The following is a 19,652-nucleotide window of genomic DNA, read 5'->3' on the forward strand; positions in this document are numbered from 1 at the left end:
GCCTCTAAACTACTACTTTAATTATGCTACATTAGTATTTTCTTTCCCAACAATGTAAGAAAAGATGTATTGCCCATACTTCACTGCAAAACTCTTTCCGTACTAGTTTGACTTTCAGGATCAGATTTTGAGTTTAAAATGCAACCATGAAACTGAAAAGGTGTTGCTAATAGGTGTGCATGGAGAAGGATATAATGAAATCAGTGTAATGCCCAGCAGGCTTTGCTGCATAAGCTAAGGTGAAGCCCAAACAGCCCAGGTATGCAGCCCTATCTTCCACAAATAGAACAAAATTTTCCAGTGATCCATGGTGAATTTTTACTAGTTTTGACTGTCACAGCCTGGTGCTGAAATGCCATGTATTTTTTAATCTACATTATGTCAAGCACTGGGGATGGGTTTTAAAAGTTTCAAAACCGTTTAGATATGTTGCTTAGGAGCAACCACCTCATGAGGATGAGTTATACTTAGATATAGGTGCTGCTTTTGGCACTAGCTCCCTTTCCAAGATGAACACCATTATAAACATTGTTCTGCAGGTGTGATGTAGGACAAGCTGGACACTGTTGGTTTGGGGATGGTTGCTCACACAGAGAAATGGGGATGGAAGTAAAACTCTGGCAGAACAATTTTTCCTGCCTTGGCTGGTTTCATGCAAGGCATGTTACCAGCCTCACCAAGAAAAAACTGTTTTGCTCACAAAAGCCTAGAACTTGACATGAGGTTGCAGTCTAGACACACCAATCAACTTTCCATAACACAGGCAGTGCCTGGGGGCAGTGTGTTGCAGTCTGCAGGAGCAAATGCTGTGCTAAGTAGAGCACAGGAGATTTTGAAGAAGGGCATTTCAACTGATCATTCTGTGTATCCAATAAGTAATTTTTCCCAGCAGTGTATTTTCTTGTGTTTTGCCTGATTTGTTTTCACATTAATATTCACGATTATGGAAAATTTGCATGGCAGATACAACAAAAGGAGCAACATTTACAATTGCTTTTTTTAAATACATATTTCAGATTAACTGCTCTTTGACCAGATTGCCGCTTATAGCCTTCTAACCTGTTAGCACCATCATGATGATAACATTATCATCAGCTTTTAAACCTGGCGTTATCCTGGTGCCACGCTTAGAGCTCCAGTAAAGATACCCAGCCCCCGGTTTGCACAAAGCTGCAGAGCTGGCCAAGTGTTTGGAAGGCACTTCCAACAGCACACCCAATTCTCTGGCAGCTCTGAGCTCTTGGCTCTTGGCAGCCTTCCCCTGTTCTGCACCTGCCCTCTTGTGCAGGGAAACTAGAAGGGGTAGGCATTGGTTTGAAAACCCTGGGACGCACCAGCAATAAGGGGCTGTGCAGTGGGGGTTCACGGCTGTGGTATCAGCCTTCTGCTTACTCATTTATTATACACTGAGCAGTATAGTTCAGCTGCCTGGTTATCTGACAGAAGTAATCCACTGAGATATTCAGTATCCCAGAACAATCATTAATTTCAAATCTTAATTAGATGTTCTTGGCTTATTTTTTCAGGCAACTGTTTTTAGTGTAATCTCTCTGATGCAGAAGCTTTGCAGGCTGGAACGGTGAACTTTAATTTCACTTATTGTATAAAATCATACCTCCCAGTGAAGTCTAAACAGATATTCAGCCACTTGGTCACTACATTTTGATGTACTAAAGTTGTGGGGTTTGTGAGTACAGTTTTACAGAGCCAATCATTTGTGACTACATTTATAAAATATAGTGCAAGGACTTAAATTTACATTGGGTTTTCCTGTGGCATTTTATGAGAACATAAAAAAATATCATTTCATTATAAACAAAATGCTTTAAGTGAACATGGTAGAAAACTGAAAGGGATATGGGAAAGAAAGAAAGAAGGGTTACAAAAAAAAGCCATGGGATTTCACAGCCACAACTTCTGCATGATATTCAAAACTCTACGATTCTATTCCATGAAAATCAGATGAAAACACCCATTTGCCCCCTGCAGCACTGTTACTGACACCTAATGGATACTGAATACAACGTACTTTTCATACAGTCTTTGTCCTCTCATGAACACCTTCACCTCATTATCCAGCGGAAACGTCCCATCGTCTTTTCTGAAGCGGTAGAACAGTTTGGCATCCTTGAATTCTTTATGCTCGTCACAAACTGAAACATAAAATAAACCAAATCTTCATAGGGATGTTAAAGGGTTGAGAATCTATCTAGCAAATTCACTGGTGAACTTGAAAGCAAGCATGATTGGATCCCAGCCCCCTGTGCTTAGGATATAGCCTAACACATTAGGTTGTACAACCTAAATAAATTAGAACCTTAAGTTCTAATAAATGATGAAAGACTGAAGAAGGCTTTCAGAAAGATAACAAAATTTCTAGCTACGAGGGATTCCTGTTCATCACTTTCATGAGTATTAATGTGGACACCAATGGCAACAAAGCATCCATCTGCTAGATAACTGGAAAACATTTTGATGTAAACTGTTTAAAAGATACCACTGTAGAGCAGCCAATAATTTAAAGATTGGCAAACTGCTTAATGTTATTTGTATTAGTTAAACCATGTGGCAGGAAAGCTGAGACTCACTGCAGGATCAGTTAGAACCAAAGCCTTCTGCCCTCTTAAAATCATCTCAATTACACTGTCATGCCAGCTAGCAAATGGAAGGTACAATAGGAACACACTGAGAAATACTAAGTAAGGATTTACAAGAGAGCAAATGTCAGTGGGTTCCTACAAATGCCAGAAGCAAGGAAAGGGAAGGCCGCCCATGCAAGGTGCTGCAAAGAGCTGTCAGCTTACTGGCTTGGGCTCGCCTGCTGCACCACAGACACAGGAGCAGTGGCTGGCACCGCTTCCATTTGGCATTGGTATGGAAAGGATGCTCTGAGCATCCTGCAGAACTGATTAAACCTACCCGACTGAGCCCTCACTCATTTCACCAACCATTTTATTAACTTTGAGAGCAACAGATGAAAATTTTCAACAGGCACCTCCTTTTCATGTGATACACATGCACACACATGTATATAATTTCTATCAAAGCTAGGGTGTGCAATTGGATTCTAAAGCAAAAAACATTTGAAGGCTGTTAAAGTTTTAAACAAGCACTCAGCAATAAGATATCTATTGCTCAATTAAATTAAGTCACTGAGGCATCCATGTGACTCTTCACCGACATTTTCTCAATAGAGGATTAAGTAGTCAGATTTGAATACCCTGTAATTACTTTATTCTTTAACTATCTATCGTCAATCCCAGTTTCCATAACAACCCAGAATTTTAATTTAATAGCTGAGCAGAAGCTATAGAAGTGGCACACGTTTAGTATGTGCATTTCTTCCTTTAATTAAGGTGTTGTTAATGCACGGCTGATAGCAGCAGTATTCCTGCACAGACAGTGACCTCTGCACAAATTCAACAGTCATCTGCTAGCAATTGCTCTATTTTCTATTTAAAAAGAAACAAATGGTACATTTTGTCTTCTTGAAATAGGCAATACTATGCGCCTGGAATAGAGGACTTGGATCTTCTTTGTCTGTGTGCTTTCCAGCCTCTTTGTGCACTAAAAGGCAACTAAATGCTGCCACTGATTTGGTAGCCTCCTTTTCATAAGTGTAAATTGTCATTCAAGGCGCTGAATGGAACAGGTCTCAAACACACAAGTTTAGGAGAAAATTAATCAGGGCGCAGTCGGACATCTAACTCTTGCAGCTGTAGCAGCACAAATGTTTGTGCAGCTGGTGCGAGGAAGAGAGTTGGAGAACAAATCCCTGTGAGAAAGATGATGCTTTTTTTTGCTGGCTTATTTTTCAGATGGGTTTTTCAGCTGGAAAGAGAGAAAGGGGCTGTGCAGGGGGAGCAGGGAGGGGAGGAAAGGGCAGGCAGTGGTGATGAAGGCACTGGTGAGGGCAGGATCCAGCTGAGGATGCTTGGGAGGCAGAGAAGCAGCAGCACAGTCTGCAGGGACTTTCCTCCTGTACCTGACATGGGGAACACAACTCTTCACCCTGATTGCCTCTCGGTGTCCCTGGGGACACAGAGGGCCTTGTGGGGCAGCACCCTTCAAGCCAGGTGTCCCCTTCCTGGCAGGGATCAGAACCTACTTATCTTATACTTGAGTGAAGAACACAAAGTGGATTTCTGCTTGCTTATATCAGCTTAGAGCTGATATTGCACTTACCATGATGGATAATGCTGTGATCCAATAACTTCTGGACAAGTTTAATTGCTGTCTCTCGATCCGAGGCCTCCTTATGGTCAATCAGCCAGTCAATCAGCTCTTTGGCAACAAAGCAGTTGGGATACGTCTTGAGGTGGTGCCTCCGGTCTTTGATGACCTTCTCTTCATGCAGTCGGAGCCTGTGGGTCCAAAATCAACCCATGAATTGGGTGTACAAAGACTTTCTGCAACCAGTGAGATTGGGAAAAGGGCTGAGCCAAGAAGGCGCACCCAGGCCTTGCTCCACAGAAATGCTCTGCAGTTGTTGGGTGCAGCAGAACAGAGCCTTCCACCCCTGCCAGGCAATGCACACAAAACGTTTGTTACCATGTCAAACCTCATACTTGAGAACATTGTATTTCTGTCCTGTGGAAAAGACTAGGAAATGAAAAACAGCAGAGCATACAAAGCCCATTAAATGCTTCCTGTTTGCCAATTAAACTGTCAATAAATTTGAATTAATTTTCCCACATTACCACTAATGTGTTCCATGTCACTCAGCATCACTGCCATAGATTTTTTTTAACACCATTCATTTTCTCAGTTTCTTCATTGGTTGGGTAACTGCATTTTGCCTCCAGCTGCACAAGCGCAGCATTTGAGATTTAAAATTCAGTCACAAAGCTGTTTCAACACAATGTTATCTAGAAAAAAAAACTGCCTCCTACTCATAACTAAGGGAAACTGATATCTCACTCTGCAAACTGTTGGTAAATGCTATCTATCTGCAAAATCTCATCATCATGTTCAAAGTAAATAGATTGGCTGTTTTTGAGATGCTTGGGTCAGAATGCAAAACCCTGGTTAGATTAGTAACGGCTTTAGAGTTCTACATCTTTATTTTTAAAATGGAGGAGATTTAGACTGGATATAAGGAAGAAACTTTTAACAGTAAGGGTGGTGAAGTACTGGCAAAGGTTGCCCAGAGATTTGGTGGATGCCCAGTGCCTGGAAACGTGCAAACTCATGCTGGGCAGGGCTCTGAGCACCCTGACTGAGCTGTAGTGTCCCTGCTCACTGCAGGGGAGTTGAACTAGATGACCTTTAAGGGTCTCTTCTAACTCAAATGTTTCTATAATTCTATGATTCTACGGTTTTTATTTCAGCTTTTTTTTTTTTTTTTCCCCAAATAAACATAATGAGTAACATCTTTATCAATAAATTAATGGATATACATTTTTTAAAGTCTAAATAGGTTTTCTGTTTTCTTGTTTATTTCTTTTCATTTTCTGTTAATAAATTTAATAATTCCGTTTTTGCAGTGCCTTGTATGTACCTCGGTTATGAAGAAAATATGGAAACCACAGTTCCTGGACTACTACCATGAAGAGAAATGTTGTCAATCATTTCAAAGTGCCCAGAATCTTTTCATGCAAATACTCTTGCTGACTTCAAAGAAGTGCCAAGTAATGCTGTAATAATGGTAGGGGGTACAACTATCTCTGGTTTTCAAATTGGAAAGTTGACAGCAGAGTGTCAACTTGAGTCCAGGGAAGCACAGAAGAGACCAGTTGTCCTCTCCTTATGATTCCAGCATGAAACAAACATTTCTCTTTAAAATCCAATAAAAGGAAATTACTTGGCTGAAATTGGCAAAGACAATGTTACTATGGCAGTAGACGAGACTTCTACCTAAAAACAGTAGGATAGCCATGTTTTTGTTGTGCAGCGTTCGGCTTTGAGTACTGGAACGTCCAATCAATAATAGAAATTCAAAACTATACTTTGCAAGCATAAAAAAAATGAATACTTTTGTATTAAAAACACTAATAAATCAGATTAGGATTCTGGAAAGAAGTAATGGTAAATGCCACATGCATTGTGAAATTCTCTGAGCTAAAATATCTTTTGCTTAAGGAATATTTTCCAGATGTGCTTTAGCAGCTGTTGCCATACTTAGAAAGAAAAACCCACACAGCTCTAATTATAGAATGTGCAATTATCATTATTTCTGACTGAGCTTTCCATTTTAAATATGTTTCAGGTTTTTTTAATGTTCATCAATTCGTATGCTACACAATAGAAGAACAATGATATGTAAATAGAAATATAATACGTATGTAGATGGCTTGACCTATCTTTCAGTCACTGCTGTAAGTCTGAATGAACGGGGCTCATCTGACACGAAGGGGAAAACTGTTCTATTAAATTCTTTGCACAAACTCTATGCTAGAGTGTGCCAAGAGGGCTATGGTATTCCATAAACAAGCCAGCAAACGAGAGCATCACAACTGAGTATTTATGTCTTAAATTCTGACCAAAGACTTCAATTGACTTCAAACCTTCAATTGGTGGACTCATATCTATTTTAACTTCTCTAACATGCCATAAGATACATGGTTTCACTACAGCCTTCTTCCTTACTCTGGGCATTACAGTGCCTCTCTCAATACCTTTTTGCTTATATTCCCATAGCTCACAGAAATTTCATTGTCTTAATTATCTCCACTCACTTGCTAATGTGGTTCCAAATTTGCTAAGAGGTCACAAAATCATTAAGCCAAACAGAACATGATCACATAAGCCTCAAGATAGCATTAAAAAATATATTTACACACAATTTCCAAATGGAAATGGGAAATTATTCTGCAATTTATAGCCACTGTATCCCTATTGGAGTATTTCCTTTTTTTTTTTTTTTTTTTTTAAATAAAGATCAGAAAGAAAAACTTATACTCTCCCTGGTCCCTTCTCTCTCCTAGGGCTTCCTCACATCTATGAATCACCTAAAAATCAAACTTTATGGAGGCGAAGTAGTTCAGTAAATTGAAATTGTGCCTAGTGTACAGTACAAGTATAACAACCTCAGATTAAGTTATTGAGCTAATATTGCAGTACATAAATCAAAGGTTTAGGAAGAAATTCTATAAATATGTCAGTATTCAGCCATATTTATCAGGAGCCAAATCAAAAGGGATAAAAAGGAGAAAAAATTGTGGCAGAGAAAACAGTCCTACACTGGGACCAAGGATCAAGTGAAGTGTTAAATTCTTTACCCCTTAGCATCTGGAAAGAGGCTTCTCATCAGAAGACCTCAGGATTTTTTCTACAGAACGTTAATCACATTTTGTCAGCTCATCCACATTATGGCTGGAAAAGACATCACTTGACATCAGGCATATTTCTCTTGCTGGAAGTTTCTCTCAAGAGCTGCTCAGGAAAATTAACTCCCTTAGCAAACCTGAGCAGTCTGAGGAGAAAGGAGGCAGAAGTGGAGGGGCAAGCAATTGGGAGTGATGGGGGAAACCTTGGTTGGCAAGCCTTTGGACTACTGTCCGGAGCTTAACTCCAGAAAACAATTTGGTGTACACCACTGTAACATCCCTACCTAACTCCCTGTGTTATTCAAGGTAACATCCAGATTTCTACTTGGGACCACAGTCTACACTACCTATGGAACTCAGTGTGAGAACTGTGAACAGAAATAGGCACATGCAACCCTTTAGTATTTACAGATTGATATTGATGGCTCATATTCAACAAATAAAGACATCCTGTATTTGCGTATATGCATGCCAGAAGAGTTTTCTCAGGGCCCTGTCTAAGCAGGAGTTGCTCCTAATGAACAACATGCAGGGATTCTTGCTCCAAACTAAAGTGTCTCCTTCCTGTGTAGCTTGGAAAAGGCTAACCCAGAGCACTGTGCTCCCATTTCACAGTGTGTATTCAGAACTAGCCAGGAACAATGTTATTTGTTGAGAAGTTACAAGGCATTTTCTTTACCAACTGTCTGAAAAGTCATGATAACAGAAAAGTCAGAATTTTTGCTTAAGGAAGGAAGAGTCAGGAGCTCCCTTGGGAAGAAACTGCTCTCTCAGCTACACGAAACTTGCATTTTGTTTCCCACTGGAGAAATATGCTTTCTGAAGTCTACTGCATCTCTCTATGAACAAATGGGATTTTGCAAAGACAGCGACTGCACATGAATAAAACTTTGCTTTTAAACCCCAAAGAAGGCCACTGTGATGGCTGAAGATAGTAGTAATGTCACTAACAATCCAAACCTTTCACTCAGCTCCTTCCATCTGGTCAGCAGCTTGCACTTGGCTAATATCTTTCAGAACACCATCCACACCTGATTTCTAAGCATGAAAAGACAAAAAGCCTGCTGCTCTTCTTGGTAATTTTCTGAATGGTTCATCTGCCATTCTCTGGTACATCCTACATTGTCATAGAATCATAGAATCACTCAGGTTGGAAAAGACCTTAAAGATCATCAAGTCCATCCACGACCTAACCACACTACTCTAACAACTCTCCGCTAAATCATATCCCTGAGCAGTCCCTATGTTTATCCTAGCAAATCTAACTAAAAATACTTGTGTTGAAACCTTTCTGTTGAAAATAGAGAAGTTTTGTATCTCAAAAGTCACTAAGTTTGACATTTTTTCTGAAGGTGTTTTCTCAACATCAGCATATGGCCTGTCTGCAGCACAGGGTAGGTACTTACTCAAGAGTGCCATTCTACAAGGAGCTTCAGTGATATAGGAGTGTAATTCCCATTAGAAGTTAGCACTCACAGGTCACATGCAGACTCTGTTCATACAAAGTAAGTGAGCATATGGCAAAGTTTGTGTATACACACACATACGGGAAAATACAGAACAACATGAAATACTTAAGAATTATAATTCCCTATACATTACTCTTCTGCCTTTTCACTGACAGCATAAAAAAAGAAGTAGGTCAGTGATGATGTAAACTTTGTACACAGAGGCAACCATGAAGGTCCTGTGCAAATGTGATCTGTGTTGCTGGGACAAGCATTTCCAGATGGGCTTGCCAAGCTTCAGCTGAAATGTCAGCAGTTTGCTGCTGTTCCTCTTTCTATTTATGCTTCAGCTCTGCAATCACTTAATTCTGTTACTAGATATTCATAGGAGCTAAAACACCCTCTACAACACAGGGTTGGAAATAGGATTAAGATATTTCTAATTTGGTACCTGTGGCAAAGAAGTAACTACCATCTGAAATAGGGTTAGAGAGGGGATCTTCAAAGAATCTCCATTTATCAGTTCCTATCACCTTGTCTATTTCTGCTTTTTTTGTTTTTGCCCACAGCCATACAACCAACATGAGGAGAAGCCAGAGCACAGAGCCAGATAGGGATCTCACATAAACTGTCTCTTGGCACACAAAGGAGGAAAACCCAAAGCTTCCAAAGAAACAACAACCTGCATTTGGGGCTGCCTCTTGTATAAGTTGAGAAGGTAATAAGGTCACCAAGAGTGCACAGCAATGTCCCAAATACGCCTTATGCCCTTCTGACATGGGCAGGGGTCAAAACAAGCTCTGGGGATCCAGTGCTGGCGTGGTGCAGGGTCTAGGATGAAATCAACATGACATTTCTTGGAGATACTCTTTCAGCCCACAGATTCAATCCAGAAACTCAGACCCAGAGCCTTCATGGTGATTATTCCAGACTGTGTGACTGGGAAATGCGATCTGTGTTTTTGTCTCAGTCTGTCACAAAACTGAAGACTGCTTACAAAACCAAAGCTGTGTTCTTAAAACTCAAAGGTACAATAATCTGACCTTGTGCCTGGTCTTCATTTAAAACAGCACATCATAATATTGTTGATTAAACAATGAATGTAAATATGCTTTGTAGATAAAATTTATGTCAAGTTTGGGAAAACTTATGTAGGCTTTTCTGTTTGGTTTGACCCTATAAGGTAAAGGAATGTGCAGAGAAGACTGCTGACTCCCTTACTCTTGTATTCACACTGTGATAAACCCATGCCTGAAGACAATTCAAAAGTATCACCTCTCCTTTCTTCTTAGGGAAGCAGGGAAACTCAGTATCTGGCAAAGCTACAGTTCTAATGACACTTTCTCCTCATGTCCACATGAAGCTATAAAGCTGCTAATCTCCCTGCCTGCCAAGTCGTTTCATTTGCATTTCACTTTTCACAACTAACGCTTCTAACTGCCTGCACACTTTAGCCTTGAACACCTCTGCCTCACTCAAAAAGCATGAAACTGGGTTTTACAAACAAAAAAACATGAAGTGTAGGCGAGTTGTTATTTCACATGCCTCAGTCACAAGGAAAGGGAAATCTGCCTGCTCCACCCCAACTGGAATGGAAGCTCTTAAATCTCAGAAGCTCACAGACCTCCACCTCCATAAGAAGGTCAAACCTGTGTTTATCATAGAATCATAAAATCACTTAGGTTGGAAAACACCCATAAGATCAGCCATCACCTAACACTACTAAGTCCACCACTAAACCTCGTCTGTAAGGGCACATCCATACATCTCATAAATACCTCCAGGGCTGGTTAACCCACCTCCTTGGGCAGTCTCTTCCAATGCCTCACCATCATCTCTGAGAAGAAATTCTTCCTGATGTCTAAGCTAAACTCTGAAAAAAAGAGACCAACACCCACCTTGCTGCAACCTCCTCTCAGGTACATTTAGAGATCAGCTACCCCCTTCGTCTTGTGCAGATGAGGTGGGATGCATGCACGGGAATAATGCATTCAGGTAAAGGTCCATGTGATACTGCTATGTGGATTCCCAAAGGAAACAGTACACATTTCACTTTAGAACAAGCCATCTTTGCTTACATTCACCAACAAGGTTTTATTCACATTATTAGTCTGTCTCCATTGCAAGGATATTCTTAGGCTAACTACATCAAAAAGTACAATGGAGACTAAGTGCACTTTCCAACCTTTACAGTCCTATGATTCCATGAGTAATCAAAAGCCCACCAATTCTCGTGGACCTTTGCCAAAAGTCACTCTCAATAAAGAAAATATTTCACAGACAGAAGTCTAAGGAAGGAACAACGTAAGATTCGTGAACGGTCAGTGAAAATAAAAAAAAAAAATGAAACCAAACAGTGAAATCTGTGTCATGAAATGTACCCTTTGAAATGCTAAATAGGGCAAATGTGGGTTAAACAGCCGATGTCCTCCTGCTACAACTATTACTACTGTCACTACCTCTCAGAAACCTGCAGAAACAGATTGGAGAATGTAGAGCGGGATTCTGGACTGCAGGGCTGTGCTGCTGGAGTCAATAGGATGCAAGGGACTGTAGGTGCAAGAATGCATGGCTGGGTTGTAATCCTTCTCTTGGAAGCCTGTTGCATCCTCATGGGCTAGGGGAATCAAAAAGCAACAATCCCTTATACACCGAGACTGAGGTCTTTTTTATTCTTATTCATGGGGAAAAGGTGAGCATGACCTTGCTGTGCTCTTTTACTGCATCCAGGAGGCTTCAGACCTCCTCAAAAACAAACTGGGTCCTCCCAGTACCCATCTCCCACTGCCAGGAACAGCAGACCCAAAAACACCCACAAAGCCCATCAGTACCGAACACATCTGTACTCCAGGCGGTGCAAGTATTGCTATCTGCTAGAGGCAACCCAAGAACTCTGTGATAGAAATGAAGTTAGTCTCATCTCAGGTGCAGCTGTGGTACCTCTCCCACCCTGTCAATGAGTGACAAACAGTTCTACCAAGAGATCTTATTGCTTTGGGTGACCCCTGCTCTCCCCTTACCCCTACAGGCAAGGCTGCTTCCACTCTGAGCCCCACAGACCTGCAGGAGCTCTCCTCAATGGCACAGCGGGCAGATCAGTGGCTGCCCTATGTTCTGCCCTCAGAGGGGCACTAGCTGTTTGCACTCCTTTCAGCAGTTCCTAGTAGTGCTGCTGAAAGTAAACAAGGGATTTTCTGCCTTCATCATTATTAGTAAGTCATACTGCCGTAGTATTTCAATTTCTGGCAATTTTTCTTCCCTCTCTACAAAACTCTAAATAGCAGCAATAGCAGCCAATGAGGTATCCAATTACTGTGCTGTATAATCATGAACATCATTAAGCATAAATAGCCTGTACCTGACAGGTGATAAAATGAGTAATAAAATACTTAGTGCTATGTACCACTGATAGCAATCAGATTTTTATATTCAGGCTATGATTCAAGACTTCGTATCCACTTCCAAGAAATATGTAGACTCAGCTTAAAATAACCATAGAAGCAATACTCTTTCAGTATACATTATATTGTATTAAAATCATCACATTCTATTTCTCTCTTCACATTATAAATGAATGGCCTCTGTTTTTTCATGTTTAGTATAACTGTATACTGGGCTTTATTTTTATTTTGAAAGAAGCTGTGAAAGCACTAAGTGAAAAAACAGTGAATAGGTGTTCTGAAATAAATTTTTTTAAAAAAATCCTTACTATATTTTTATACCTATCTATTCTTTTTTTTTTTTTTTTTTTTTTTTTTTTTTTAATCCCCTACATCTGGCAACACTGCAATATACAGGTTGCAGCCATAAAGGTTTATGATTAGAGTGATTTTTTTCTTCACTGCCCTCCAGAAGTCTGTTGAAATCCAGTGGTTGGCCACTAACCTATAAAATAAAGCTTAACTAATGCAATAGAGAATAATAAACAGTGGAATACACAGAAGGATGCACTGCTGCTGACTACAAGTTATACGTACTCTGAGACCACACAAAAACTAACTGCACTCATAGGTTGCAGTAGTTGTTTCCAGAAATGATGGGAAATTGTTCCTGTCATTGTATGTGATACTGGAAGACACCATCTAAATACCATATGTCCTACATGCCATCATCTTTCAAGAACTGTAAGTTCAATGAGACTCAAAGAAGCAGCACTGTTCTGGTATAGGAAATGATTAGACAGTTGTATTGGAGCAATTGAATCATGGCCTGAACCTCTGATTGATCACCCAAGGTGAGCACTGAGTCAGCCAGGGAAGCACAGGAGAAGGCAATTCACATGTGTGACCAGAAGGGGTGGAGCCTGGCTGCACTCTCCTAGAACCCATTTAAGGGCTGACTGCCAGCAAGGAAGGATCCCTCTCTCTGGAGATTGCTCCTTGTGGAGTTTCTTGTGAGTCTACAACACTAGTGAGCGCTTTTCTTTTGTCTCTGATTGTCTTTCCAATGTGATAATCTTACTAGCCTAAGTTCTCTGTATACTTATTTATTATATGATACATTCCAACATCTGTATACATATTGATCTTACACCAGTCTCGTCAGGAAGGAGAAAAAAAAAAAAAAAAAGACATTGGCATTGGCCTTACTGAAGTAAACTAGGAGAGGAACGTAACTGTCTATAATCTTTCGGGTAAGTTAAAAGCAGAGGGCAAGAAAGTCTACCCAAGTGATACTGAGGGAAGCTAAGGTCAAAATCAGACAAAGTTTTGGAGCAGAATTTTTAATTTCTTACTTGAAGTAATAATTTACCAACCTTTTGGAGAAATGTGATCAAGGATCCAGTCAGAAGACCTTTCGGTCCTGTCTTTTATGCTTACAGTATGTATGCTGATTTCTGTAAACAACCTTGGGAGTATTACAGGTAGGAAGAATATCTTGGGATGTTCTATAGAAGGAATTATGGCCTACTGAAAGTCCTGTTTCAACTGAGGAAAAAGATTTCAAGTCCTGCCTATTCTGAGGCATTTGGTGATTAAATTAAGTAGAAGTGGTTATGTAGATAAATAGACAGAAACCATCATGGAAGGGCTCACTAGAATTTGTATTAGATTCCATGGGAAACAAGTCATAGAACTTTGTCTTTCACATAAGGGTGTGTGGTTTCTCTTAATGAACTAATAGATGTAATTAGCTTATAACACATTAATTGCTGAGTGTATGAACTGAAGTGTGCACGCAGGAGGCTGGGTTTGCATATCAGGGCAGTATCTCTGTGAGACAGCAAGGGAGAAGCCAAGGCAAATGCTAATAACACACCACGTTGTCTAAATTTCATTCTTGATTTTGTGCAATGATGTGAATGCAGCATTATTCAATGGACTAAACAATCCATATACATGAAGTGTGCATTATGAGGTATGTAGTCATACGTAACTCACAAAAACATGCTTTATTGCTCTAAAAGAGAGAACAGGATGCGTTTGAGGGTTTTGCTTGCATGCATATTACTTCCACATAAACCACCGACACCTGCCATTCTTGCTAAAGCACTCGAGTTGTCAGTATGACAAAAGATGTTCGCAATTGTAAGCACGCTTCCTTGTTTTTGCAACAGACTATTACTTGGTTTTAATTTTTATTGTGCAGCTATGCACTAGTCCTTAGATGGCTTACTGCAAGGACTGGTATTAAACTGGACTGTCATTAGTTTATAGTCAGCATGACACTTGTAGCATGTTTTCCAACAACATCTGAGGAAAATTCTATGACCTTTGTGACATACAACTGTGTGGAAAAAGTGGTTGGGTGTCTGCTGTGAGGAAATTCTATCAGCTGGCCAGCAGCATCCATAATGACCAAGGGGCAGGTCTTTATCCTTGTTAAATCAAAGCAGAGAAGCCAGGAGCCATGGCAGAGGACCACTTTGCCCTCTCCACCTCCCAAATCTGCATTTATCTTTGTGTGAAGCCTCTGTGTCCTGTTGGATTTCCTGCCTCCACATACGACACCCACTCATCCTGCTGAGACTTGGATCACTGGGTCTGTAGGCACCATCCAGTCCTCAGTTGAGAAGCTACCATGAATAGCTAGCTGGCTGTAGAGTCATTGTCACCCTGCTCTATTTAAGCCTGGAATTCGTCTCATCTTACATAGTGTCATATGAACTTTTATTTTATTTACTGAAATAATATAAAGTGTATAATTATTAAAGTAAATATATCAAAATGGGATAGAAGTCTGAGGAGACTCATATTACAGCCTTTTTCAGTTCTCTTAAGTTGTCATGTTTGCTTAAGAAAAACATTGCTTTAAGTGTGGAATATGACCTTCACTGCCAGCTACAGGCAACAAAGCAGTATAATCCCAATTAACATTCTGCTCATCTATATATTTTTTTCTTCAAGAGAAATTTGTAATATTTCACAAGGTTTTACAGGAAGTGACAAATGAAGAAGAAATTTATCACCATCTACAGAGAGGAATGCAAAATGTGTTGGAAAACTATTGATTGCTCCAAAGTACATTGAATTAGTTCCAAACGTATCTATGCCAAATGATAAGCAACAATTTTACTCAACAATTCTGAGACATAACATTGCAGCATTGATTTTTTGAAAACAGAAACAATTATATTATGATAAACAATGGTTTAATGATAAAGAATGCTCCTATCTGGTTTAAATCACCTTTTTTATCTAGGCTGTACAAGCACGTAGAGGGAACAGTTATGGTTATGAAAGGAGATTAGTCAGTGACTCAAAGTTACTCATGCACTTAAATTCTGGTAGGCTAATGAAGAACCCTATCACTAAGGAAAATATACTAATAACAATTAATTTAAAGACTAGTTCTATATAAAGAATTTTACTTTTACAAAAATCTAGCCTCGGGATTGCTTCTTTGAGCTCAGCACTCTTCTATATCAGATACTTGATACAAACAGATACACAGCTGCTGCATAACCACTCTTCATGAGCAGTTCCTTCTGTCAGTTTGCTATGAAAGAGCTTGTCATGCTTGATTAGGCCTTGTTAAATGTTCAGAAGTTGATGAGCTTTGAAAAGATAAACATTACAGAAGCATTTTTCCTCTGCTCTTAAAATTAAATGGAAAATTTCCTTTAAAATGATAAATAAGTAAATAAATACATAAGGAGCCTAGAGAAGTTTTGCTTGCTTCAGCAAACAGCCTGCTCTCATTGCTGGGCCATGTGTTTGACATTTCTCATTCCAGGCTAAATAATCTCTCCACACATGCAGAAAGCTCAGCGAACAGGTATTCATGTGCTCTGACGGTAAATTCAGACGGTGACTTATCATTGCTTTAACAGCTCAGAACATGCACCCTGATCCTTATTCACCAAGTAACAGCATTGGCTGTACATACGATCTCAGCCGTAGTTGAATGCTGGTAGATTTAGATTAGAAAAATATGGTTATGTTTACAATGTACTCCAAACTGTGGTTCAGGCCTGAACTTGAATCCAAAACAATGCTGGGAATCACACACACACAGAATGGCCCAGGTTGGAAGGGACCTCAAAGATCATGAATCTCCAACCCCCCCCCTGCTCCCTAGCAGGGCCACCAAGCTCCACTTTTAATACTGTTCAGGCTGCCCAGGGCCCTATCCAACCTGGCCTTGAAGCCAATAATTTGGAATAGACCTCAAGATGGGCAACAAGATAGAAACAAGCCAGAAGTCAGGGCCTGCACTCAACCTCAGCACAAACTTAGATATTCACTCACTGTGAGTGTGAATGGCCCAGTTATTCCTAAATCCAATTCATTTATTCAGGTCATCCCAGGTAACCAGCGATAAGACAAGAGGTAAATAATGGTGTTAAGTTGCACCAGGGGAGGGTCAGGTTGGAAACTAGGAAAAAATTTTCTCAGAAATAGTGGTGTGGTATTGGAACAGGTTCCACAGGGATGTGATGGAGTCACCGACCCGGTGGTGGTGAGGAAATGCGGAGATGTAGCACTGAGGAACATGGTTAGTGGGCATGGTAGGGATGGGTTGGGGTCAGACTGGATGATCTCAGTGGTCTTTCACAACCTTTATGATTCAATCATTCTATGATTCGACATCACCTGTCCTAAAGAAAGGCAGGATCTGTGGGCAGCTGAGGGATGGTTGCTCCCAGATGGTAGGAAGACCACAGGGGGACAGGTAGGTCATAAGCACATCTCACTATAGCCACTCAGACCACGGTGGCACACAACAAGCATGCCGTGGTTTAGTCATTCTTCCATAGTCTAACCTCTTCTGAGGTGGAATAGTGATTTTTTTGCATGAAAACATGTGCTGTGTTTCTGCCTGCAACAAAATGTCTCAATTCCAGTCTACTGGAAGTTTTTCCCAGCTACTAAAAGTTTAAGCAATTTTTTCTTTCCATGTTTATTGTTTTTTCTCCGGAACAGTTTACGCAATCCCTTTTTCTTCCTCCTTTGCCCCAGTAATGCGTCTCTCAAGAGTACTGTTGTTACTGGCCTCGTATAAACTCAGATGTTCCAGATTCATCAGAAAAGAAATCAACATGAAGCACAAATATATTTCGTATGAAATTATGTAGAATACACTGTTTCATCTGGTGTTGATTTACAGATTTAAAAAACAAATCATATGAAGTTCTTAATATGTTCATTTGGAACAGCTCTAGACCCGCTGCAGCCAAACAGAGTGAATGCAAGCAATTATCCTGCAAACACCACTGCTGGATTCATCATAGTCTGCCTAAAATACAGCACTTGTAAAAACCAGCACTTTATAGGAACCACTATGAAATATTTCAAAGGATCTAGTCCTTATGTCACCGTGATAAAGAAAAAAGGTACAAAGAGGAAAAGACAAATATCATTATTCTCAGTGTGTTGAGAGAAATACTATAACTTTAAAAAATAACCAGGATAATGGTGGAGCACGTAACTGATTTATTAACAGGCTTTTCACTGTATCCATAAGGGCTAAGGAATACTTTGCAAACATATTATCAGAGGAGACAAGGGAAGAAATTGTTAACAGCTCTTATACCTCCTTCACCTTTAAGGTAGACTGAAATTCCATTTCACACATGCAAAGTTGTGGGACTGCAGGATTATGGAAAGGCAGTAATTTATTCATGCACAAAAACAAACAGTAAATTGGCACTTTTTACACAAAGTTTACATGAGATGATCTGAGAACACTTGATCTTGTCCCATTGCTGTGCTGGCAGTAAGACAGTAGGAGCAGGTGGTTTGCCCTGAGATAACTTCTCTACTTGTAATGCCAACATGACACAGCCAATGTGATTTCTGGCATTACGGTGATGTTTCAGCCTTTAAGCATGTATTACTCCTTATATAGCCCTCATTCTTCTCTCTATCATAATCTTTCAAAGACTGATATAAAACAAGTATGTCCAAAGTATGTGCACTTTCATTTCCGCTCGCAAGTTCTTAATAAATGAATCTAAAGATAAACTTATATTCACTTTGAAAAGCTCTGTTGGTGGTGGAATGAGTTGAAATGATGGCACCTCATGAATCTCACATAATATGGGGTAAACTCCTGGCCTGAATTAAGACAGCATACAATGAACCACATTATCACCTTCACATTCATCATAAAAATACAGATTTGGGGACTGAGATTTCAAAAGTTCTTGAACATTTGCTTGGAACTGGATTTTTCTAGCCCTTAAATTTGCTTGAAACCTGGACATAGTGAAAGAAGTGGTACTGTCAACCATCACATCATTTGTACAAACTAACCCAACTGATGATCCACTGAAGAAGGTCAGGAAATATTCTCTCAAGCCCTCCCACCAGTACAACGGATAGGATGATAATCACTGGTTATTAAACAGTAACAAAATCTTGATAATATCACTTACTACAGCTAAAACAATATGACATCACACCATGTTTTCATGAAACTGAGAGTAATTCAGGTTGGAAGGGAGGACTCAAGGTCATCTGGTCAAACCTTTGTACAAAGCAGGTCCAGTTAGTACAAGTTACTTAAGAGTAAGTCACAAGTTGAGATGAGACTTTGATATCTGTAAGGATTGAAACTCCAAAACTTCTCCAGGTCCCTATCCATTTTTTGACCTATCCTCATGGCAAATAGTTTTCTTCAGACATCTTACGAGGCTTCCTTTTGCTAATTGCACTCACTGCCTTTTGTCCTATCCCTGTGCAACTCCAAAAAGTCTCTCTCCTTGTCTTCCCTACTAACTTTCATTTACACAGGTGCAGCCCACAGTAACTAACAAATAATTCTCAAAACAGTATTTGTACAATCTCTTTTTGAATTTGTGTGTGATAATGCTACTTATGCCTTCTTCATATCACACTCTCACTCTATTTCCTCTGACTGAGCACCAGAATAGCAATTTAAGCTAGAAATTATTCTTTTCATGTCTTATTAAAACTGATTTCAGCTAGAGGAAAGTCTAAGTTAATTACATCCTGAGAATCAGGAAACAATTAACAGCTTTCTATTATATCACCTTGATTTGTACACTATACAGTTTTACACTTCTGCAGAAAAGGATGTGCAATTATCAAGAGAAGGATCTTTTTTGCAAGAAATGAAAGGAAATTGTTCTGCTGCAAACAATCAGCACTATAAATAATTCTTAGCTAGTATCTCTTCAGAAGTAATTTCCTTTATTTGCAATCCTATCTTTGAGTGATGTGTTGGCCATGTGCTGTCAGACTCTCTTCCCAGAGTGGATGTGCGTAAGTGTTGGGCTCTGAGTCCTCAGACAAGCTCTCACAATTTCAGCTTCGTGTGAATGTTCTGCAATGCTCATCTGAATTAAATTAAAAATGATTGTTTTTATGAACCCTGTTATAATTATGCCCAAAGTTTGGATTGCCTGCTACATCAGAGCTGAGAATGGCTTGTGAAAACACAAAGGAATACACTGCTGTAAGAATCCCCAGTGCTTTGAAGATACAAGTCACAATGTGAGGAGTCACAGATACAACATGCAAACACTTCT

At 39.8% G+C, this 19,652-nt stretch overlaps 1 protein-coding gene across 1 annotated transcript in view; it reads right to left on the reverse strand.

Annotated features, from left to right (window-relative positions):
* Positions 1-19,652, reverse strand: part of DEPTOR (DEP domain containing MTOR interacting protein) — a 73,275-nt gene that overhangs the window by 40,510 nt on the left and 13,113 nt on the right. Inside the window, exons 3-4 of the mRNA XM_042834638.1 lie at positions 4,186-4,364; positions 2,030-2,153 (exon numbers count right to left, since the gene is read on the reverse strand). Of these exons, the coding sequence (XP_042690572.1) occupies positions 2,030-2,153; positions 4,186-4,364 (303 nt within the window). The remainder of the gene's footprint in view (positions 1-2,029; positions 2,154-4,185; positions 4,365-19,652) is intronic.

This window comes from Centrocercus urophasianus, unplaced genomic scaffold, assembly GCF_019232065.1.
Source record: "Centrocercus urophasianus isolate 14NV4802_14NV808 unplaced genomic scaffold, USGS_Curo_1.0 seq_11, whole genome shotgun sequence".
In the NCBI taxonomy this organism is placed as follows: Eukaryota; Metazoa; Chordata; class Aves; order Galliformes; family Phasianidae; genus Centrocercus; species Centrocercus urophasianus.